Source organism: Ambystoma mexicanum, chromosome 1q (assembly GCF_040938575.1).
Source record: "Ambystoma mexicanum isolate Mex_15411 chromosome 1q, UKY_AmexF1_1, whole genome shotgun sequence".
Taxonomy (NCBI): domain Eukaryota; kingdom Metazoa; phylum Chordata; class Amphibia; order Caudata; family Ambystomatidae; genus Ambystoma; species Ambystoma mexicanum.
The window spans coordinates 1,237,940,035-1,237,965,739 of record NC_090922.1 but is presented as its reverse complement, the minus strand read 5'-3'; the positions used below and the strand labels follow the sequence as shown (position 1 = coordinate 1,237,965,739).

General features: G+C 43.2%; 1 protein-coding gene across 14 annotated transcripts in view; it reads right to left on the bottom strand.

Annotated features, from left to right (window-relative positions):
- The window catches only part of DOCK7 (dedicator of cytokinesis 7), a 1,498,361-nt gene that overhangs the window by 1,207,529 nt on the left and 265,127 nt on the right, over window positions 1–25,705 (bottom strand). For all 14 annotated transcript variants that reach the window (XM_069642017.1, XM_069642019.1, XM_069642018.1 and 11 more), the window contains exon 5: window positions 3,377–3,506. In XM_069642017.1, coding sequence (XP_069498118.1) covers window positions 3,377–3,506 — 130 coding nt within the window. The remainder of the gene's footprint in view (window positions 1–3,376; window positions 3,507–25,705) is intronic.

Below are 25,705 nucleotides of genomic sequence, written 5' to 3'. Positions count from 1 at the left end.
CAGATTTTATTGTGGAATTACCACCATCCCGGGGTTATACAACTATAATGGTAACTATCGATTTGTTTAGCTATACAGCCCACTTCACACCATTGTTTAAACTACCCCCCTCACTTGAACTTGCTGGGATATTTATTGAACACATATTTAGGCTCCATGGATTGCCTTCCAAGATCATCTCCGACAGAGGTCCTCAGTATATTTCCCAGTTCTGGAAGCAACTATGCCAAATACTAGGCATACAGCGGGCATTGTCATCAGGTTACCATCCCCAAACCAATGGGGTCACAGAAAGAGTCAACCAGACTCTAGAACAATTACTCCGTTGTTTTGCAAGCAAGGTCCAGGATGATTGGTCGCTATTGATTCCCGTAGCCGAATTTGCTTACAATAATTCCGACCATTCGGCCATCAAGACAAGTCCATCATTCTGCAGTCAAGGGTTCCATCCTTCAGTATTACCATCAGTTTTGCCACATCCAACCCCGGTGCCCGCAGTTGATTCCTGGATTGAAACATTGGTAAACATTCACAGGGATGCTAAGGAACACCTGGAAAAGGCCAGGATAGCTGTAAAATGATATGCAGATGCCAAGCGGAGACCTAGCCCTTCCTATTCAATAGGGGATGAAGTCTGGCTATCCTCCAAACTCCTTCCTCAACATCTACGGCCCAATAAACTGGCTCTAAGGTATTACGGACCTTTCACCATCAAGGAGATCATTAACCAAGTGGCATATCGACTTCAGCTCTCTGAATCCTGGAAAAGAATACATCCGGTCTTTCACACCTCTTTATTGATACCATATGTACAATCCAATCAGACTATTCCTAGACCTAATCCTGTGCTCATCAATGATCAGGTTGAGTTCGAAGTCTCCAGGATATGTGATTCCAGATATAGACAAGGCCAACTACAATACTTAGTAGAGTGGAAGGGCTACCCACTCAGCGAGCGTACTTGGGAACCGGTCTCTATTATGAATGCCCCCCCCCCATCTACTGCAGAGGTTTCATCGAATACACCCGAGCAAACCTGGTGAGTCCGGGCTCAGGAGGAGGCATACTGTCATGAATAGCTGAATCCGGCCCTTCTGGACTTCGTGGTCCATGATGCACCGCTGCATAAACTCTGCAACTCATCCAAGATGGCCGACAAATCAGAACCGCTGCGCTCTAGCCTTTGCGTGCAGTCTCCAGCTTCCTAGAAAACAGGCACGCCCCGGCGGCTCCGCGCCTCTCAACTCTACCCGTACGAGTTACTAGACGTTGTTCGAGTTCGCTCTCTGCTCTAACGTGTATTCTATCTTTCCTTCCTAGTTCCTATAACCCCTCCAAACCTTACCTTCCTATATCCTCCTTCCTGGATTAATTGACATTGGTCCTGGAAATCGAACGCTACCGGCTTGCAGCCAGCTTCCACGCTGGAACCCGAGGACTCACGTTCCAGCTTATACAAGTCACGGTCGGTGAAGAAGAAAGAAACCTCATCCTGGAAGACCAGAAGCAAGGAGAAAAAGGTGCGAAAGAAAGAAGCTTGTGACACACGTCATGTAATCTACCAGTAGCCAGTACTCTGCTTATTTGAGATCCACTAAGCAGTTTTGCCCACCATTCATCAGGGTTAATGGTAATTACGTTGTCCCAATTCCATTAATGCAGGACAATGTACCACCACATGTTCTAGAGTCTCAACAATATTAACAATTTCAAAATCTATAATTATAAAGATTTCTATCAAGTTTTGAATGCGAACTAAGCACTTCATTTGCTGGATATAGATTTAAACATGGTTTTTCTCTCTTATTTACAAACACATATATTGGTGCATACTTTCTAATTGATTTCTATCAACAATAGCATCGACACACAGTGCTTTGGCCTTCAATAGAGCCAACTTTCACTGTTGCTCTCTCTTTTTTATAGCCTTACCTCTAATGTGTGAACATATAAGACATCAACCAACGCTAAAATGGCTGGCTCCATTATTGAGCATTAGGCACACACAGAGAACAGTGGACACTGCACCATTCAAAAATGGGTAAAGTATTTTGTATTTGCAACATTTAATGAAAGTCAGTAAGCCATTATCAAGTATGAGGTCAACTGAGGTAACATTGGACATATTTAATAGAGGTCACATTGTAGTCAAGTCAGTAAGCATAAGGAACTGTATTGAAATCGCTACACAGTCCTGACACTGCATAAATACATCTTGGGACTCTGTGAGATAAAGGTGAAACAACACACCCAGCTTTCAAATTGTGTGTTTTTTAAATCTTTCATTTCAAACATTAATAATTTTCTGTAACTTACTGAGTCCCACTTCAGGATTATGCGTGTCTATTTTGAAGATATATAACATGCACATGTTTGTAAATAAGGTGTGCCTTTTTAAAATGTACTTCTCAGCAGTGCTAGAATTTTGAATTATTTTCAGTGTATAGGTTATGCAGCTTCCTTGCTGCCAAGGTTATGCCAATGCAGATATGGTGTTCCAAGGCCTACATTCCGGGCATACTCGTCCTTCACTCAATGAAGTTTAAACTGAAAATTAAACTATGAAAAATAATTGTTCACTGTGGGTATATTTGTTACTCATTTCTGTGACAACCATCTGATGAAGAAGTCTATTAGAATTTGAAAGCTGATGCATATACCACCACAACATAATAGTTCCAGTTAGTCCAACAAAAGGAACAGAAACTTGCATTTTATGGGATAGTACTTAAACTCTAATAACATTTTATGTTTGCAATATGTGAACATCCCTAGAAGTTCTCACACTTTGTCACTGTATCTCCAAGAGTATTTTTGCTAAATCTCAAAACAGGCCAATTAGGTATTGAGAGCCGATGGTGACCTTCAACAAGTCTCCATCAAGAATATGGTCTTGACAAAGCACCATGGGGAACCACCTTATGACACAAGTCTATATAAAACTTTGTGCACTGACCTCATGAAAAAGAAATTCTAAATATCTCCAATGTTCCTATTTTTCTGCCACAATCTGGTTACATGCAACATTCAAATTAAGCATGCATGCATATCTCTTTACAGTGCTCCTCTAAGGAACATCAGAAATATTAATGCTTTGATTCAACTATACAATTCTATTAGTCTATGGCTTTTTAGGAAAGCGTTAACCCACCAAAAATCTGATCGAAGATACAAATACATACATCTTTCTCTGCCTTAAGATAATTTATAGCAGTGAAGACTTTGGCTACACATTACTGTAGTAGATGTTGTATTAGGTGAACAGTGAAAAGCCTTAAAATGGTTAGCAAATCCTCCACCATGTGATAATATATGAGAGAGAGTTTCAAATGCTAGGATGAAACTATGCAGGTACAGAAATACTATGGTACTTTACTTGTTCATCTTGGTAACAGCTGTTATCAGGAGCTTCATCTGACTCAAAGACTTGTTTTGGAAGACCCTTTTGTCGCTCCTTTTGTTTGTCCGAGGTGTTAGGGTTGAATCCCGTTCCAAGCTTGTGGTATCTATTTAAAAAAAAGAAAAAGGTTTCATTTTTCTGCACAGCTTCCATTTGTCTTTTTTAATTAAATGACAATTCTAGAGTAACAAACCAGTAAGGACATACATGTCATACTCACTGTTGAGTGTCATTTTGCTATTAATATCCTAATAGTTGCAGGGCCACCTGAAACTCCAACATGTTGCTTAAATGTTGGCTATTAAACATTCTTAACAACACACACTTCCTAGGATTTCAATCTTTCTTGAATTGTCTACACTTCATATTACGATATGCATGGGATGAGTATTCTGCCACTTTCTCTTAAACAAGTAAAACCTTTCTGATCCACCAATAATCACGATTATGCCAAAATAACAAAATGGTACCAATGTTTAATACTTTCAACTTGCGGGGTTTCTTTCTGCACAGACAATACACCATAACACTGGATAGTACAGCAATGTATGCCATTGGGTATGCTGGAAGGGTGCAACAACCATATTCATGCCACTATTCTTCGTTCCCACTATACGGATATTTAATCTCCTGATGCAAGCAAGGAGACAACCCCCTCAATGGGTACAGATCGCAACCTAAGACTGCAAGTGGAGCTCATGAATTACTGAGTGTATGCTGTGCTGATGGATACATGTGTGGTGATTCTATTACTAAGAAAAACATGATAGAACTCAATTATTGCAAAAGGCTTTAATAATTTCAGGAATTTTTAAAATAAGGTGTGCAATTTGCATTACATAATTGGCTTATGTAATAAATAGTTAGCAGACATCAGTAGGATGCAGTAGTATTAAATGTAATTTGTTTCTACACCAATTTAATGCACAATAATTAACACTTAACATAAGCTGTTGGTAAAAACAGTAGACACGCCACATTCCAGTAAAACGAGAACATGGTGTTTCAAATACTGAATTGAGTAATAATTTGAGTTTCAGGATCGGCAGTATTGTGTATATTTTGGAAGCATACCAAAAGGTTCAATCAGTTAATTAACAGTTCTAATCAATTGAGCCCCTTTTATCTAAACGATAGGGTTTGCGGATTTATGCAAGAACTGGCTTGCAAACTCTGGTGCGAAACATGTCTCCAGCATGGGTGGCATGTTGCGACGAAATGGCTACTGCTCTGTAGGAGCACAGGGATGAGTAGTGGATAAAACAGACAGACATTCAGACCAACACTATTACCAAAGCAGCATTGATCCCAATCCTAAAGTTACACAGTCGCAACCCAACAGGTATACCTCCTTTTGTTAACGTGGGTTGATTGCAGGCTATCCTCTTCATGAGTGGTGTAAGCTAGCAAAGAACCATCCAAACAATAGACTGCTGAACCAAAATAAAGGAAATGTCCAAACATAGTTCTATAACAAATAAAAGTGTTTAATCAAATAAAAAATGCAAAACACAAATAAAAACAGTAATAAACCTCCCCTGTAAAAGAAGACACAGACTTTTCAGATTTTAGGATGAAAGAGGCACTCGGGTCTGAAGACAGGGTTTGACAGGTACATGTTTCTGCAGCAATGTTCAAGTTCAAAGGATTGTGTCTTTAAAAGGAAAATAATTGGATCTTACATGTCTCTAGGGGTCTTAAAACCAGGCCAGATGGACAGAACCACTATCAGTACCTTTACCCTCTTCTAGGAAAGCTCAACAGCATCGAGCCAGGTTTCTTAGTGAGGGTAGACTATGTGTCGAGATGAGCCGAGCCGAATGCTCCCAAGTGAGTTGGCGTTCAGATTTCTCAAAAAGCATTTAATGATAAAGGCAGCTACTACAAGCCTGTAGCTGCCTGAAAATGACTTGATAGTGGTTAAGTCGACTTCTAAGCAGTTTGAGGGGGAAAATAGAGCTAAGAGCAATTCCTTGGCTCATTGGTTGCTGGGGGCCTTGTAGGTTCTCCAAGGATATGTGGGACCTTCTGCTCTTACAAGTCAGGAAGGCTGCCTTTGAGCACTTACACCTCCATTGAGGAGGATCGGGATTCTGTAATAACTAGAAGCTGAAGATTCCAGTATTCAGAAAGAATCAGACCTTCTCCAAATAACAGTTTGCTCCAAATGGTCCTCTAGGTAGAGAGACAGAGTTACCACATCATTTTGAAGAAAAACCTCGGGCTGCTAAGGCTGCTCTGGCTCTTCCTCAAAGACTGCATTCTGTCACATACATACAATTGGCTTACATCACCAGCATCTTGGTAAATTGATAATTTGAATCACTCTGTTCCTTATATTGTGATGTACAACACATCAGGGTGGTGCTATAACCTTTTGCTCCACAAATGTATAATAACTCTTTACAGCCCTTTCCATAGTTGACAACACATTCATATAGCTGTTACAGCAAACAAACTATAGTGTTTGGTGCAACCGGTTGCTCTTCAAGTAATAATTATCTGCATGGTTTATAGTGATATGGACATACATTTTTACTTAATCAGCAGACCCTTATACGTGGAGGCTATGTGTGAAAGTGATCTTGCAATGCTAGTAAAGTTGATCCAACACAATATATTTCATAGGTCATCCATCAACCGCCTCAGACTCCACAAAATGAACCCTAAAATCCCAGATTCAGGATGCAGAAGAGGCAATGTATGAGTAACATATTTTCACATAACATGGCACTGTTCAATAACACATGCATATTGAATCAGGGGTTAGAGACCTAAACACTGGCGGTGCATCTGCTGTAACAGCTCTCTAGAAGGAACGTGAAGAAAGAAATATCCAAATACAGTGACTTTGAATCACTATACACCAGAAGGCGCATAGAAATGATCTAGAAGATTTTAAATTACCCTTTGAAATCAAAAAGGTCCAGGAGTATGGGCAGCTGGGCACTCGCAGACCCGGGTGACGTTAACCTAAATACATAATGGTAAGCAAACTTATTTACCCAATCAACATCATGCCCAACCCCCGAAATATGATCTGCAATAAAAAAAGACAAGACAGAAAGCAGAATCACAAGTTATGCAATCATTCTGGTGAGGGACTGTGAGGCACCAACTGAAGAGGTTAGTCAAAGAAGATAACTAAAATGAACATGTCCACAAAACTATTCTAAGTGTGCTGTACAATGAAAAAGAAAGGAGCAGTACTGGCCAGCGTGCACCTATAGGAAATGCAGTTGAACATCTGGTACCTTTAGGGGATCATTGTCGACCAATGAGGGCAGCTCAAGGAGCTTCACCGTTCTGGCGACTGCCAATCAACTGGAGCCAATTATTAGGTCCCAGACAGTTCAATGAAACATTACAGGTATTCTCCCATCAGGCACAGTTTCTGGGCTGTGTGCAGCGATAGTAACTGCTTTGTCATATCTGCCGCGTACGCGATGGCATCCCAACGTTCCAATTTGGAATGCCATCAAGTGTGCATTTTTAGACACTTGACAGTTGGACTTAACTATCACTCTCTGAGCCGGTGTGTTGGTGTTCAGACACGCATGGGGTCTTGTCATTAAATTAACATCTTTACATCAATACTACGTGGTGAATATTACTACTTACCACATCTAAGTGGCAACGAGAATCATCTTCAGAAAGACCCTGTACGGCAGCTTGGTGTTGGTGTCCAGGTTCTGTGGAAAGGGACGCTGCCTAGATGGTGTAGGCCCATTTTTGTGACACCTACACATGCTGTGGTACATTCATCTGTAACGCTGCCAGCTATAGGTGGAATTGGAGGGTGAATCTTGGATACCTCTCCCATATCAGGGCTGGTGTGCTGGATGGCGTATTTCTTGAGGAGCTGCCGTTGAAGAGCAGGGGGTCCACAAGTTCTGCTGTGTGCACATTTCCTTGGGGCTTGTGTGGGGCCCCAGAATAGAACCAGATGCACCATTTTGGGGCTTGGATTGCGGCCCAGAGTGCACGTTGGAGGCAAATGTGGAGGTGCTCTGCACAGCACTCCTGACTGGTCCTGTCATGACCATGTTGCGAAACGTCAAAGTTCTTTGAGCGAGCGTGATGGTGTGGCGGTCTTGGGGCCTCACAATCCGGAACCGAGAGAGAGTGTGGAAGCGGAGGGGCATCAGAGCACAGGTTGGTGCTGGAGCCCTAGCACACGTTATGTGTATAAAGATCGTTGGCATACGGTAGGGGCGGCGAGTGGAAGTTTTACTGCAATCAGTTTACAATGGTTAAGCCTGCACCTCCCACAGTCAGGAAGACAGGTGAAGACATTTTGACCGTCATCATATTCTCTGCTACACGGGGTGCCAGCCAGGAACGCTATCTGTTACAGATTTAGAGAACAACAGGAAGGATTGCACACAATCAGGCCGTATGGTTTGGAAATATCAGAAGAACTCCTTCAATTTAGAACATTATATATTTCATGAAACTTTTTCTCTTCATCTCGCCTTTACTATAAAAGACACTCTGGTTAACGCTTAATGGTATATTTTAGTGGATTGACATTTAGTACAATTAGTAGTATTTTGTTTATACTAGATTTGTACCATGTTTTTCCAGGCCGAGTCTATGGGCTGTTTGCAGCATTATTAACCGGCGCGACAAAAAGAAAATCACTTACCTCTGGTTGGCTGGATTCTGAGCCTTACATGATGTTAATCCCAATCACGCAATGGCGTGCAGCTCGTTCCCATCTCCGACAGCATTTGCGTTCTGGAATGGCTGCCATGAAAAGGGAGAAGGGACTTCTCCCTTCTCATGGCAGCCATTTTATTTGTTTACTATGGCTGCCACAGAAAGAGAAAACGGACTACGTTTTCTGTCCGCGGCGGGCATTTTAAAAAACTTTTTGGAACTTTTTTTTCCAGCTGCGAAATGCAAGACGTCTCGCAGCTGGGGAAAAAAAAACATTAGCACCCCTGGTCTAAGGGGCCGTGGTACTAATGGCAATAAGCCCCTCAACTGCGGGCCATTGCGGCCTACGGTAATGCCCCGGGGGCCTTCGTTAACTATGGGACCTTAGGCGGTAATGGCCCACAGTCTCTGGGCTTATTGCCATAATAGTCACTGTTTTGTCATATCTGCCACGCACACAATGGCATCCCAACATTCCAATCTGGAATGCCATTGGCGTGCAAATTATTAGACACTTGACAGTTGGACTTAACGGTCACTCTCTGAGCCGGTGTGCTGGAGTTCAGACACGCATGGGATCTTGTTATTAAATAACCTCTTTACATCAATACTACGTAGTGAATGATTTCTACTTACCACATGCTTTCTCTCATTTGAGGGACCTGCTTGCTCTCATTTTGTAGGAGTGGTACCCCTTGAGACATCTGGATCCCAACCAAATTGGAGAGTAATCGCATTTATGGAGCACAGTGCTACCCAATTTATCACGCAAGAGATCTACCAATAGTTCATAGCCAGTAAACAAACAAAAAGAGTAATTTTGTACACCAAATATTTTATGGTTACTGCATCTATCAACTGTATGTCAATGAAAACCAAAATAGACTTACATTTTATTATTTTGTTCCTCATTTCAAACACTAGTTTGAAATATTATTTACGATAAACAGTGATGGATAAGCACATATGCAACCTTTTGGCAATCATTAGAAAGTTTTGCTTGAGATCATCTAGTCTCAGTTACACATTACCTGTGTGTTGGGTTTTACCAATTCTGGCTATGAGGCTATTTCCTGTATGTGTGTGTGTCTGAGCCTGGAATGTTGGGAATGGAATGTTGGCTGACTAGAATGTGATGGTGTAGGTTCTGTGTTCCAGAAAAGTCAGTTGGGAACTTATGCTTGGTACAGGGGACCGGTGGAGGTTTCTCTCCCATAGACTTGTCTTATGTTTGCCCTACTTATCCCTGTGTACTTACCTGTGACTAAAAGCACCAAGTAAAGTCGGTCTACATCACCTCTGACTCCTGGGTGACTTATCAAACCCCAAAACCTACATTTCAACACTGCGCTGCTTCAAACAATGCAGCTCTGTCTATCTAGAGTCATATAGCATTATGTCCTCACAATACCCAGTATTGCCTGCTGATAAAAGCAGACTGAATAGTGAGTCTCTAAATAGAGGCCAGCAGCACAGTCTAAGCCATGCAGTCACTGTGCCATGTAACCCATACGCTGCCTTTTTAGGGTAGTCTGATGGCCAGTGGTTGCATCAATCTAATTTTAGTAAATTGGGTTGAGTGGATTGGAATAGAATTTAAGGGCTGAAACCATCCTTGAGGAGGAAACGCAGAACGCCCAGAGGCGTAGACAGGGCAGGGACTGAGCAGGCAAGGCCCACCCACAATCTGTAAATGCCCTCCCTGCTAGTACTGTTGGGCATTTACAGATATTAATGATATTGTGGTGGGCCCAACTACATTAGCTTCAGGCCCCATTTGTTAAACAATCTTGGCTACGCCTCTGAGAATTCCCCTGAATTGAATTGATGCTGTCCACCTGAACCGGAGTGCAAGATGAGACCGCGATTTAGAGGGGGAACTGTGCTCCCTGCTGAGCAGGCACACACATTGAAGTAGGAGGACTGGGTGACACTTTCTGAACTGTTCCTTCAGTTTTGGATTGGCAGGACCTTTCAGGCCAAGTACCTTCCCAGTAGACTGCTACCCTATGTTCTTTGCAGCCTCAATAGTATATTCTGACAGCTCTGTGCATTGATATAGAACTTCTCACCCCTCGCATTGTTTGTCTGATAACCAGCGCTTGGTCTTCACCAGAGCCACAGGTGAGAGCCTTTTTCTTTAGACACTGCTGTTACAGGGCCTTTCCCTGTCTGTGAGCAGAGCAGGCATGATTAATCTCCTCGTGCAGGGTCACACTGCCATCTATTTCAGTTTGTCATAACACTTTTCAAACAATTGTAGCCAAATGTGCTTCAGACCCTGTCAAATTCACTTAATGAGGGCATCAAATGAAGGTTGTGTCTTTACTTTTTTAATATGCAAAATATGTGGGAGTACCTCTACTGAGAACAAACACGTTTAAATAAACTGTTCATGGGGAGGTTTCCCGCTCAGGAGGATCTTCAACCATGTTTTAGCTCACTGTACCTTTCACAGAGGAGAAATAACTCTTAGCATATCAGTCTGGTCCCAACAACTAGGGCAGCCCAACACCAAAATGCTAAGCAATTCTCCTCTGAACAAAAGTACAATAAACAACCTCAGATCTATGTTGCAGCCTTGTTGGGCCGCATCAGCGAGGTGAAGCTATACTTCTCCAAGTATAGTGAACAAGGAGTCCAACCTTTCAAAACGTACAAACCTGAGGGAACCCCTCTGCTAAGAAGGAACACTGCCATATAACATGCAGGGTTCAACATTTTGATTCGATGTGCAGAAGCTAAAACCAGCTCCTGGGTGTCAGGCCTCACCCAGGAGGCAGTAGCTATCGCTGGGGAGCCAGGAGTAAGTACAGAGCACACTGCAAATCCAACTTCCACATGAGATGCTCACATCAACTTTTTGCCCATTATGTAGGATCCATTATATTAAAATGTGGCCTAGGTGTGTTCTAATTCTTTTTTATTTACATTCTCAAACACTCAAAGTTAATCTTACATATGCATTTTTATAAGAAACTGGTTGGCCAGGGGAGCCAAAGGTAGCTCCTGGTAACTGATAGTTTTAAGCTAACTCAGCTCTCCAAGGGTACAACAGGAGCTAAATGAGGGAGTGTTCCTACACAGGAGGGTCTACAACCACGTTTCAGCTCGCTGTACCTTTCACAAAGGAGAAATATAGTCTGGTCCCAACAACCAGGGCCGTCCAGCACCGAAATGCTAGGCAATTCTCCTCTGAACAGCAGAACCATCAGCAACTCCGGACACGTGCTTCAGCCTAGTTGGGCCTCATCAGTGAGGTGAAACTGTGCTTCACTAAGTACCGTGAATAAGGGGTCCACAACTGGATTACATTTGGTAAATTGTATGGTGTGCCTTTACCTTTTGTGGGTGGAATAATCCAGCATGGTAGTTGGTAACTATGATGTGGGGCCGTCATTAAGGGCCCTCACTTTGCTCTTGCCCTTAACTCAGGCAGGTGGACCACCACCAACAGGAACAGCCCACCCACTGGCTTCTTGCTACCTAATTTAATCTATTCCAAAGTGCTAGGATAACCAGCTAATGTTCCCTCTCAGTGCCCAGATTTATCCAGGAGTTTGTCCTTGCAGGTTTACAGCCAGTCTTTTTCTATTTTCACATTCAGAGCATGCCCATACTTGCTGCATGGCTAGTGGCGCTTCCCATTGCTCTGCAAGACTCTTTGGAATGACTGTCCTTGTAATTAGGTACAGAGTGCGAGGACTAATGCTTGTCCTATGGCGTGAGTGATTTCATTTTTGTTAGTAGGATTGCTCATCAGAGGAGCCCACATTCATCCTACAAATGTACGTAATGTTTCATTGACATCCAAAATGAATAATGCATCTCTTTTGAACTTTTTTGTTCTTCCTGAATCAAACACTAGAGTCATTTATTATGCATTTCACATATATTTATTGTATTTGGAAGTTTAGAAGCAGCATTCCCATGAGTTGGCATGCTACAAAGCACAGGAAAAGGCCGGATATACAGAAGATAAGACACAGGTAGCGAGAGGGGTCAGGGTAAGGCTACTAACCCGAGAATGTCTTTTGCACAAACAGGGCTACAATGCCACAAGTCTGAGTACACAAAGGTCACAATGATTTGGGGTTCGGTTACAAACCCCAACTTCTGTGACCGGTGAACTCACAGTATGGGCAGATTGTCCACTGGACTTGGTTGAGGGCACTTTGGGAGGCTTGTCCAGGTACAGCTGCTACTGGCCATTTAGTGAAGCATAGAAGGGCCTAAGGCATGGCCAAAGAAGCCACCACTGCCAATATCTGCAGGGCATGGCCAGTGCATACCTCACGTAGGTTGTGGGGCCAAAGCCATGCCCTGTGCAAAACGATCACTGGGCACAAGTTATAAGATCTGGTCATGGCCAGTGCCCTCTATGGTGGCATTCGGGAGGAAAGGGGCATGTACCTACAGCCAGTGCCTGCTACAGTTGAGTTTATTAGGGGGCCCTGAGCAAACTTACCACAGAACATGGCCAGTGTCTACTATGAGCAGCGGCCAGGTCCCAGACAAAGTAACCACTGGCCAGGGCCAGTGCCCTCTCAGGGGTGGTTTGGGGGACCGGCAATGGCCAAACTCATGGTCCTTGGAAAAGTGACCACTTGTCACGTGGGAGTCCTCACATCCTCTCTTTTAGAGGTCTAGGTAGATTTAAAAGACTTATTATACTTATCCTTTTTCACATCACAAATTAATTGGAACATGTGTTAATACAGAAGTACTCTTAATACTTTACATATGCAGGAAACCAAACATTTGGTATGACAACCATTTTTATGTGATTAGCTCTAAAAAAACCATCCTTGCAGGAGTGTCCCCCAAGTAGATCATTGTCTAGATAGCTTTTTACGAAGAGATTTAAAATTGAGTGAATCAAGATAATCACTCAGGGCAGAAAAATAAATATCAGAATATTTTTTGGGGGTTTGAAAAAATCCCTCTCACGCTTTGTAGTTTGACTTTTTTTATTGGGCATTAAGTGCATTTTACACTGTTAATGCAGTGCACTGTGATTCAATGAATGCAAAAATGTTCAGTATCCAAATAAATATTATCTTTGGAGGGTTCAAGATAAACTACATTGCCAAAAATATAATTTCAGTGAACATTTCAGATAAAAATACCATGTATGACAATTATCACAGATTCCAGACAAATTCAAAGAGTAGGTGTGAGGGCAGCCTTACCTAGTACCTCTTTCACAACCTTACTCCCAGCATACACTACATTAATTTACAGTTCTGCACCGGTGCCCACAGGTAAGACCATCTTATCCATTAATTTTCACACAAATCAACAATTCACTAAGTAGAAGGTGTGAGGGGTCAGAAATGTGAGGCACACAACTCGGCTAAGTGTTTTCACATGTAGGCATTTTATTAACTTAAAAGGGTGTGACAAATGCCTCACTATCCCTAACCTAAAGAGAATTTCTCGGTCTATCAAAATAACTAAAGGAAACACTCTAATAAAAAGGAACCTGTCCATCACACATGTACATACACCAAACACATAAAAGTAATTAATGGCAGTTCAAATGCAACAGAAATAACAGTTAAGTTCAATATAAACCTGATAACTGTATATTCTTGTAACCTGGGCCGGCTGCCCTTCCACAAGCAGGATTTTCAACCCAAAGCTCAAATAAGAAAGTTCCTCTTTGTAGCTATGTTGTAATTATAAAGTTTGTCTTACTTCAAAAGGTATTGGAATTGGATTTTTTAACCACAAGTTCAATCAGATGAAAAGTCTGTCTCTTCAAGTATAGATAATGGTTCAACACAACCTCTCCTCCTTAATAGAACACAAACGATTTCACAATTCTTCTGTATAAACAACAATGTTCTGTCAAGATGATTCCAGCACAATTTATGAAAAACGTTAGTGGTCCTGCCACTTATTCTTCTCCACAGTCTTCAACCACAATGTAGCACTTCAACAATTTCCTCCTGGTTCACTAATCTGCCAGGGCTAATATCCTTTATCCTGGTTCACTCTCCTGCCAGGACTGAAATGCGTCTAACAACACTACATGTACTCTGTGGTAAAGTTTACTTCAAAAAGTTTCATCAAGTCTTTTGACTTTTAACAACAATTAATGTTTTTGGGAAGACATGATACACATTAGTGCTGTTTGTCAGACTCTTGTAATTACCATATGAATACTTTCTATCAGGAGGGCTTCTTTCCTGCCACTTTTGTTTTCCCACCCTTACATCAACCAACTGTTGTCAATGTTACTTTACAACACTTGCCCTTTTTGACTTTGGTAATGCGTGTTGACTTCCTGCTTAACTACTGCCTCTACCTCTACCTCACTTTGGCAATAATGGTTATAATTAGTTGTCTTCAGGATTGCTCTTTCTTTACTTGTGATGAAATGCTTGTTAGTATTAGCTTGCTTTAATATCACCCCCTCTTTGTCTTAGCAATACCCTCTTTGTCTTAGCAATACCTTTGGCCTTGATAAAAATGATTCTAACATTCCCATTATGCCAATTAGACTTCTTTTAATTAGTTTGGTATTCAATTTGGTCACTTGGAGACGGCAGTCATCTACGGAGTGTACCGGCACTACACGTGAAACTCACTGGTGTAGTCACTCGCATCCGATCGACTTGCTGCCACAGCTCTCTCTGCTTTCTCTTGTAATAGTGGCAAGGGAACTATTATCAGTTTCCCAGTATGTACATTCTATATTGGGTGAGTCTTGCTATTAGGCAAGCTATATCTGGAGGCTCCTCCCGAAATCACCTCTATGTGTTACAAATACAAAGTTACAGGTTAGCATCAGGTGATTGGTCGATGCAATATAGTGTAAGGGTACCTTGGAAGGTCGTTAGGGATTGGACAGACAGGGTCTTCTCAGGCTTTGAGGTTTGACAGTTACCAGGCCAAGTGCAACTATTCCAGGTAGTGGGAACGAGCCAGAAGGTGCTGCATGTTCCCAATAAGTTACCACCTCCAATCTCCTTGGCCCCTAGACAGAACATTCAGTTTTGAACCGATATTACTTTTTTTTATCACCCTGCTTTTGGTTTGATGGGAACAGCCTTCTCCGTCTGACTCAAATGAAGAGGCTCTGTCTCGTAGAATCAGGTCACGTGTGTAAGGACCACGCAACAGAGCTCTCTTGCTTGCAATTATGAGGATTTTCAGCTTCTATTTCTTATGTTAAATTGAAACAGTCTTTCTCTCGGTGTGCTTGAAGAGGCTGTGCACAGTCTCTGCACTGGAATCCTGGTCTGCAGGATCAACCTGTCAGTCTCTCACCGTGTTCTTTTGTTTGTCCTGCTTTCCCCATTCACTCCAATGTACCTATGGCTTCCATCTTTATTTGCATGGCCGTCCGTGTTAGTTGCGGTTAAACGTTGGCAAGCCGTTCATATGTATTCTTACGCATCGTGCAGTTCCTGCATAGCAAAATGTATACGTGTGTTGCTCCTCTATGTGAGTCATAAGCACATTCTTTGCGTCTAAGAGAAATGCGGCCTAAGTGTCTGCGTAACTTTGTGCAGGGATGCCTATGGGCTTCATGACTAACGCATCTACATCATGATGTCAGTTATGATGTCATCAGCTCTGTGTGGCCCCAATCAGTCGACCTGTTCCATTGATTGCAAGCTTATTTCCTCAGTGACGTTATTAGGGTACGGCCCGAATAGCTGTCTGATTGAATAACGCTTCTTACACCTGCAATACATTGACGATGACAGAGATGGGGCCATAAACGATGTGCATCACTCATTTCTCTGTCTCTGTGTTGAGTGCGGTGCAATACGCAATCTGCTTCTGCTGGTTTCTCGCGGCCTGCACCGGTAGGAAAAGGAGCTTCTCTCACTCCTCGGGCACTCCGGTGCTCGCCAGCCATCAGAATGTAACACGCAATACAGAGAGGCCTTCTTTCCTGCGGGAAGGTTTCTTACAATCTCACTTCCAGCCGCAAAATATCTGCAATCAAAGTCAGCACGCCTGGAGACCCTCTCAGGACCGTCACCCACTCCAGATACAGCATCAGCTCCTGTGGCTCTGCTTGCATTCATCTTCTGACGCCACTGTGAATGGCAGCCTCTGCAATTACTCCACCTCCTAGCTCTGTTTCTGATGGCCTGCACCTGAGGGGCCATATATTTTCAGAAGTCCTGCTCAGGTATGGATTATTAGAACCATTTGCCACCTCTGACAGTTTAGTGCCTCTGACTCCCGCTTCTTTGTACTACTACTTATGGCATTGTGGCACTTGAAGTCTGCAATGCACTGATTCGGTTTTTCTGCATAATTATGAACTTCTACTTTATTGAATTTATGAGGTTTCTTAAATGAATCCTTAGAAAAGGGTTTTAAGGGATTTAATGGCTGTTTCAACTTTAAAGAATTCTCATATTTGTCATAAGTTAGAGTATCTAGATTCTGATTCTCAAGTGTTTTATTTACCTCTTGATTATACAAGGTTTCAATACTCTCAATGTAATTATCTTTATTATCTTTATGAAGGGAAATCTTACTCTGACAACATGCCATAAAATATCCTGGCACCCTAGAAATCTATGCCGCTGAAGACAAATACTGCATCCCTCCCAACAGAATCCTCCCGTTGTCCTGGGGCCCTTCACCATCCCCAGGATTAGGATCAGATAGCGGCTGCTTTCCACTTGACACCTTGGAGGAGACTTAGGCAAGGATCCTGTGAGGACTCCGCAGGATTCAGCACAAAGGTTATTCTTGGAATCCATCAACAATATGGATGCCGTAGGTCGGGAACTTCCACCAAGTAATGTGTTTTTGCAGACAGTTATCTCCCAGATATAGAACCACTGAACTAGCTCAGTCGGGTTCACTATTACTCCAGCTACTCAGTTTTGCAGTATTTTCATGAACACGTTATCATCTTAATTGATAGGTTCAATGTTTCCAGTATGAGCCACAATATACCCTATCTTTACCAGGTTTTCAGACTGCAATGATATTTCCCTGTTTGAAAGAATCTGCAGGGATTCCCTGATCTATTATTAAAAAGTTGAGAAACTTTTTGCATAGATTGTTGACGTTATCCAACCCCCAGCAATTTGCCAAAAGGACACATTTGATTCCATGTCTAAACTCTTCTGGGATAATAGGTCTCATCAACGCTTCATTTGTAGCCTGCTCTGAACAGGGGATGCTCAGATGATTAAGAAATATCAACTATCTCTTCTTGCCAGAAGCACACATCTTCCCGTTTCATTATCATTTGATATTCCCCCCCAAATACCTACTTCTCTCTCCTGTCGGCCTATATCCAGGGTCCATTGTTTTGGTGAAAATAATATGTGATCGCTTTTTATCGGCACACTAAAACGCACCCAACCTCATTAGCCTCTTTGTAGGCTTCTGACAAACCAATATCATTTTCTTGTAGTTTAATCTGAATTTGCTTTTTTCAGCTAGCCAGTTGACAAAATTCACTCTCTGAGTGAACTTTCAGAACTCTAATGCATAACCCCGAATCTTGTCCTTAACCGCTGCAATTACATTTCTTAACTTTTTGTCTACATAAAGTGACCAGATAAGGTAGCTTTAAAATGTTTCCAGATCAGCCCAACATCAACCCTTCCTTTATTTACAACATACAAGACAGTGATCAAAATACTTAACTCGTCAATGACTGATAGACCCTCTAAAAGCGAGACACCCACTCAGAAAGTGCACCTTTATAGCTTAGTTTAGTAATTCATCCACAAATTAATAGTTACCAGTGAATGATCATCCCTGGGAACAGGCACTACACTGGACCCACTGCACATTTGATGTTGAGCAATAAAAAAAGAATCTGGTCTGGTATTGGAATGATCACTACTGCTGGTAACGGTGTAGCCCACCTCCTCCCCAGGCTGTTCACACCAGGTATTTATGAGTTTAAAACCTTTCATAACTTACCTTTTTAGCTTAGTATTTTATTCCCCAGATTCCAGAGTCCAAAGACTGTCACTGTGTTTTTAACATCTCCCCCTTTATGTAAGAAGGAAAAGATGTGTTCGAAGCTTGAGTAGGCTCCTTTAACAAGAGGCTGCCATTCACTGCACGGATGCAGTATGTAACCATAGTGCAGAGGACTCTATGTAGTTTCCCCAACCTCCTATGTCATAGGATACCAAAGATGTACACACATCAAGGACAGGGACATTCCGTGGTGTTACGTCCTCCTATGAGTGGTGCAAGAACAGCATCTGCAGGGGAGCACTGAACGTGGAGTTTACAAAGCAGATTATATGAGTGGTCTCAATGCCCAATCATGTAAGAGAAAACATGCTTACTACATGTACGTGATAGCTGGAGCCTCATGGATGCCATGAAAGCATACAAACAGATATTGCAGAGAATAGTTTACTGGCAATGAAGGGGATGAGGTGCGGGGACACCTCCCCGAGATGGCGGCAGAGATACTGAATCCCTTGTTCGTCATACTGATTGAGATTAAAACAAGGAGAGGAGAGGTGAAACACATAGGGAGCGGAGGTGGTGTATATCCTCCAACTGACTTTCTAATGAGATTCTAGTATTTTCTGCTAATCTTTTGGGTGATTCCAACCATTCATAATTTCAATCTTATTACTTTAATTTAAGACATCTGGCACAGGCACTTACAAGACAAAGCAAATAGAAGATGCACCCCATTACACTAAGTACGCGGGATAAAATAAGCCGTTTTATTATCACATCCGAATTTGCTATGTCATTCTGTAGATTTGATCATTACTTTGGCACTTGTGTAGCAGATCTGGCGATTTAAATTAATGTACAAAGGAAACGCAGCTCTGCCCGCTATCTTTTCTTGCACCCACGGCTCTCCCCATCCCGCTTCTTTTGTTCACAGAAAGTTAAATGGAGGTAAAGGACAGCGCAGTAGTAAATATCTCCTCCACTCTTAAAATTGCCAAGGACCTGTGTGCTAGTGCTAGACAGGAAAAGGGGTTTAATTTTCAAATAATTGCAAACCAGCAATAATCAGGATAATTATTTTATTAAGCGGACTATATTCTGTTGTGCATGCAGCAGTACGTAGTCATGCCTTTGTTAACAACATTCCTGCGATTCAATTCCTCAAATTGCAAGTTTTGTACATCATGCATAAGTACTTCTAAAACACTGCACTCTCTCATGTTTTTCAGTAAAGTTCCATTTAGGTTTATGTATCTAAATTTCACAGTGTGAACTATATTTAATTGTGTAGTGGAAGGTGCGTCATATTTGACAAAAATGAGAGAACACTTTTGAAAAAGTACGTCAGCACAAATCCAAATGGAAAACCGAGTTCTGTGACCTGCAGGTTTAAATACAACTGTGGAGCTGGTGCTCAACTCATGAGTTGATCCAAAATTCCTTGACATTCTACTCTGAAAATGGCAGATGTCTGCAAACTACACCTTTCCACCGAGTTAGGCCGGTTCTCTGCCTGCTACAATGCCATCTGCTTTGCTTACTCTCTAGTTTTGTGTTTCCTCTTACAGAATGAATACACCAAACTAATTAGATGTTTCCACAAAGTAACGATCAATAGTTCAATCCAGTCTGTGAATCACAGATCCTTCGTTGCCATTCGATAATGACTGTATTATCTGGCCAATCAGAAAGCTGGCAAAGCAGGCAGAATCCACAAGTAACCGCCTCCAATCTATTCCAGCCCCCTACGCCTTTCTCCTGGTTGTCATCTTGGTGCAGTTGCCACAGGTCGAATCCCTACTGGCGTCCATCACATGGAACACCAACCAAAGTCCGGCAACCCAATAGACACCCACTGTCCAACTCATCTGCGCACCTCTCGAACTGCCAGGAGGTTTCTTTCCCAACCCAGAAATATTTGTTTGTAAGGGAAGCAGGCATGTGTGAATCTTGCAAAGCCTTCCCTTAAAAATAGACAAAAAACTATCAGTACTGAGGTGCTAAACCCAATAGATTCCACTTTCGGGGGTTGGCAGTGCTTGAATGATGTGCCCGGGCCTAACTTGGCTCAGGGTGGGTGGCCGTTTAGGGCCCTGCCCGCACCTGAAAGTAGTATTGATTGTTATATTCAAATCAGCTACATCAATGAAAGGTAAGGGCCATTTTGTCCGTCAGACCATCAGAAATTGCCAATTACCCTGCCTGCCGCAGCAACATACTCTGTCCTTGGTCTCATCTCTGACTTTCCTCCAACACTATGAACTCTGATTCATGAACATTTCTAAACTTCTCCTTACACAGCAAACGACACTGTCCTGTACAACACTAGCTGCATCCCTCGACAATGAGCACTGCACTGAAAACTGACTGTTTTCAGACATTTTTCATCATGGTTATTTTTTTTGTGTGTCCTTTCATGCTGGTGAACCTTTGCAGGCATTCTTCTCACTAATGTCTTATTTCCCAAATACACAAAATTGCTGTGTTGTTGCTCATTTTATCTCTTGGTTACAAATAATTTCTGGTTGCATTCGAAATATTAGTACTCGATTCCGAATCAAATACATTTGTTTGCTAATCAAGAAAATATGAATTGACAATCTACGCTAATCAATTTTAGGAAACCAATGTATGCCTTGAGTAGATTTCTCAATCACTAAACAATGCATAAACCTGTCTCTAAAGTGAACAGCTTGCGATTCACCTGGAGTATTACAACTGGTGAAAGGCAGAAGGGAGACATTTCTGGTGCTAGTAGGCTTGGCTATCCCCCCCTCCAATCCACCCCTAAGGACAGGGGGAATAATACATTATTGATGGCAGGCAAATGGTAGAACAAACTGCAAGTTCCTGCGAAGGCCACAGTCGGCCAAAGGACCAAGAAGAAACATAGAAGAGACTACAAAGAACAGCTGGAAGCACTATTTGGGACCAGGTTATTAAAGGTACTGTATTCTGAATCTAGGAACTGTAAGACCTGGTGTCAGAGTACTGTCAGAGTCGGATCCACCTCAGGTAACCCCGGTCCAGACTGTGGACTGGAGTCTGCTTTCACAGCGAGACTATACACCTGAGAGCAAAGCTTGCAGAAGGCCAAATGGCCATGGACAGGCTAAGGTCTAAGGTGAAAAGGCAGCAGCAACAGCAGAGCTAAAGGGGAAGAAAAAGACAACATTATAGCAATTACCCATAGGTGATCGTATGCTGGGTCACAAAACATTCCCCATAGAAAACTCCTACCTGTTTTGGTGCTGAAGAGGAAGAGGAACCTGCTGGACAAGCTGCTGCCAGAAGCCCAGAGAGCAGGGTATCCCAAGGATAGCAGGAAGAAGAGATCCAGCAAGGTCTGTGCAACAAGAGTGAGATCTGACCCGTACGGAACGAGGACGCAATCTAGGGACAAAGCAAGGACTCAAAAATCCAACAGGAAGAAGGATAATGTCTTTGAGGCAAGTCCAGTGATAGGTACACAAAGTTCAAACACACAAGCCAAGTCCAGTGATAGGTCCACTTTGCAGAATATTCCGGGGAAAGTAACAAATCGGGATTCCTCAAAGCCAGGTGACCCTGTGCCCAAGAGAAGTCCCAGACAGCTGGGAGGTGAGGAAGCAGTCCAAGGGAAATGCTGAGTTCAGGGAAACCAGGTAATCTGTCTGAGGGGATAAAGCACCAGAAGCAGATGAGGGTAGAGCACTGTTCAATTGAGGGGCCAGGAGATCACTCCAAAGGGGTGAAACGCCACACACAGACAGGGATTAGTCAGAAACAAAGTCCGGGTTCAAGCAAAAATGCCAGAGACCAAGCAGAAACAAGGTGATCTCAAAGGGCTGCTTGCCGGGTGGAACCCTAAGGTTAAGGAGCGCCACCTGGCAGGTTCCGAACACTTTTGTAGAGGTGACTTCCGGGTAGCATTCGTAGATCTGATACGTGTCCTGTCACGTGGTTAAAGCCAACGGGATTCTTGGGAGTTGTAGTGCTAGATGGCGCTGAACCGCGCGGTGTCGCAAATGCCACGGTAGACACTACAGCCTGGATAATGCCGCATGGCGAGACAAGGACACCGCGGAGGGGGAGCGGGCTGTGAAACCTGGAAAGGCAGTCCTATTTTGAGACTAGAGAAACTGACTTGAACCATTGGGAATTCTGACTCAACTTAGAAAACCCATTTTTCGTATATTTCATCCTGCCGCTCTTCTACCAAGCAGGTCCTTTTTTTTTTTTTTTTTTTTTTTAGGAGTTATAGACTGTCAATCGGGAAAAATGAATACCCTTCATTTGAATGATAGACGTAACTTGATGGACTTGGGCCAACCGTCTCATGAACAGAATTATAGAAATATAAACTGCTATGCTTGACCGACGAGCGGCCATTTTAAATGTAGTAGGAATCGCCATTTTGCTTATTAACCATTGCTCATTGCTTTCTGTCTAAAAACTGCATTGCAGCTTGCAATACTTGTGGATTCTGCTTACTCTGCTCAACTGTTAACATTGGTGTCTGAATATGAAAGGACAAGGTCGCGGGACTGAAGAGTTTACTGAAACTCCTCATGAGTAGCCCAGAGAGGAATGCCCACGCTCCCTCTCTGTAGCCTTGGGAGGAAGCTGGAGGGCATTTAATCACTTCACAGCTGCCAGCCAGTCTCGTACGATGGTAGAATATGTTAGAATAATACAGTTAAAGGCTTGAATTATGCTTCTCTTACGGCCCCCCTTCGCAAAACCCTTTAGAACGTGTCGGCTCCCAGGACACGAATAGTACCTCATAGATAGCAAAGCTTGGAATGTGGCTCTCCCCCCGTGTACAGATTGCTTCCAAGAACAGAACCACCGTGTTCTAAAAGATGCCTCTGCACTTTCTAAATTGCACATTGTTACTAGAATAGACATCGAAAGCATAATCGTCATACTCGTCGAATATGTCCATCGTCATCCCGAGTTCAAAGGAACTGATATGCATTTTGTATATATATAACTGATGTACGTAATTCGCTCTCTTGCGTCCCTCGAGATCTAGGAAACTCACGTCGCGGGGCGTGAGATCAGAATTGGCCAATTGATACTATCTTTTGCTTGCAATAAACCGTAGCATTGGGAATTTGAAACCTTGTGTCTGGCGCATCTTTTCGTGTATGGTCATTGTCTTGTTTCCATAGCACGAGATGGCGCCTGAATAGGGACCCTCCCCCACTTGCCCATCGTATACGTTGTAACGGAGTAAAGGCGGAAGAACGCCGAGGACGGGACGGTCGAGCCGGGATCAAGAAGTGTACGGGGCGCCCTGTAGAAGAGAGGAGAGATTCCTTCCACAGATCTGCACACATTTGATCCCTGATCGACGTACCGGGCCAGAGGGCAAAGGAGGCGAGGGTCCCGAGGCAGAAGCAGAGAGGCGCAGTGGGGAGAGGTTGCGTTAGAACAGGCGACTTGTTTTATCAGGTGAGTCATTCACCGATTCAAGGAGAAACCTGATTTTTGGTAGAGTGTTGATTTTGCAAACTCAAACATCCAGGTAAAAGTGGCTAACCAAAGGGGAAGGTTAAAGAAACATGCCTGGAGTACTGTCCACTTTAGCGGGGCTTTTCAGCTGTGGTAGACAGTCCTTGGAATATGGCCAAAGTGCACCGCCTGGGGGAACGCCGGCTTATGATATGTATGCGAAATATGGTGTGGGTGCAATAATATTTTGTGAAATTTGGCATAGGCAAACTAGAAAGCAACCTGACCATCAGTGGCCGATTAATGGTAGTTTTGAGATGGGAGGATAGATAACCTAGAGAGGGTGCTGATTAGAAAGAAAGCGCGACCTGCAGCTTTTGAGACCGTCAAAGATTGGAGGAGGGAAGCGATGCTCCGACTAAGGAGTAGAGAGAAGCATGCGCGTAGGCATAAAGCGAAGCTTGAGATAGCAGAAGAGAAGGAAGAGGAGGAGTGGACTGAGAGTCTAAGACGGGAAGGGAGACGGGACCAGATGAACATAGACAGAATATACCCGCAGCGGGAACTACACATAGCAGATGAATTAATGGAACATTTGTTAACTAACACGGGTCGAGGCCCAAAACCAGAATCGAAACCAAACACGCCAGCAGTGACTGCGCGGGCCCAACCAATAGCACTCATAACCCCTCCCGCAGCCCGAGCACTTCCCCTCACGCAAGCGTTAACCCAAGCCCCGCCCACAGCACGAGCACTCCCACAAGCGCAGACCGCGGACACACAATTTCCCAGCACCCAGCAAGGCCCTTCACAGATGCCATCTGTGTCACTTGTCCCATCCGCACCTCCCGCTCTAGAGACAGATTCAGCACCATCCGCCCCTCCCGAAGTCGAGATTGAGACTGGGGAGGCGAGAGGCGGGGCTGAAGGAACAGGATTTGGACGGGTAACTCGAAGTGCAATCAGCAAAGAGAGAAATATTGAATTACGGCAAGAGGCAGAAATGTACATAGAAGGAAATGATGAGACGGCAGCATTGGCCTCATTGTATGGGTACCGAAGAAGCAACGAGAGACAGGTAGTGTTGGAATGCATGGGGAAATTTTTGGTGGGAGAATGGAAAAAGTTGCTTGACAAATTACCACCACAACGATTGTTAGATTTGAACCAACTCGCATGTTGTAGAATAAAAGATGAAGAAGTGAAGGAACATGTGGATAGACTTTTTGATCTTAAAAATGAGTTGGATAATGAGTATGCCAAAATGTTTGCTGCACGTGGGTACAGGGGTTGGGATAGTAGAAGAGAGGGGAGAGGGATGGTAGAACCATACATACAGCGGAGACATTCAATGTCATCTGTACAGAAGGGCGAGAAATTGAAAGTATGTATACGAGAAGCAGTAAAGTGGGTATCAAATCCTAGTATTCCAACAATGGTCATACATGACATATTTGACGAATATTCCATACCAATGAAAAGAAAGGCACTGCAATCGATGGCTGAACATTTGATCAAAAGAGATATAAAAAATAATAAGGCTAGCCCACCTGAGATACTAGCGGTATACAAGAGAGCATTTGAGCGAAGTACAGGAGAAATGGGCTTATCACTGGATTTAGGAATACTATTGAACTTAAGAGAAGGGGGAGGGACCGTGAGTGGGGCATTTCCAATGAGAGAGGTCCCGCCAACGTTTGTACCAAAAGTAGAGATCCCTGCGACGGGTACAGTAGAAGCGCATGTAACACCAGCCCATTTCACCGCCCAGTATGTGCATGTCCCCTTTTCCAGGCAAGAGGTGAATACTATAAAACAGACGATTCCCGATATAAGAAAGAATCCAGCAGGGTTCTACAAGGAAGTGGAGTCAACCCTGAGATCAGCAGTGCTTACTATGAGCGATATAGATTTGATTTTCCCAGCCATTTTGCCAGCAGGTATATGGAAACAGATGAGGACGGTAGATGACACGGGGGTTTTTGGCGCCACATGGGCGGAGTTACTACTGGAGGATAAAAATAGAAAAGTAGGGGAAAATCCGGGAACCCGCATGGCAGATCTACCAGAACGGATAATGCAGAGATTGAGGGAAATAATTCCAGAAAAAAGGATTCAGTGGGACAAATTAACTACATGTGTACAGGGCAAGGATGAGCCAGTAATGGATTATTTCAATAGATTTGAAGGAGTATTCACAGACTTCAGTGGGCAGGATGTGAGCACAGAGTCGGGGAAAAGGCTATTTGTTGATAAATATGTGAGGGGACTAATATCGCC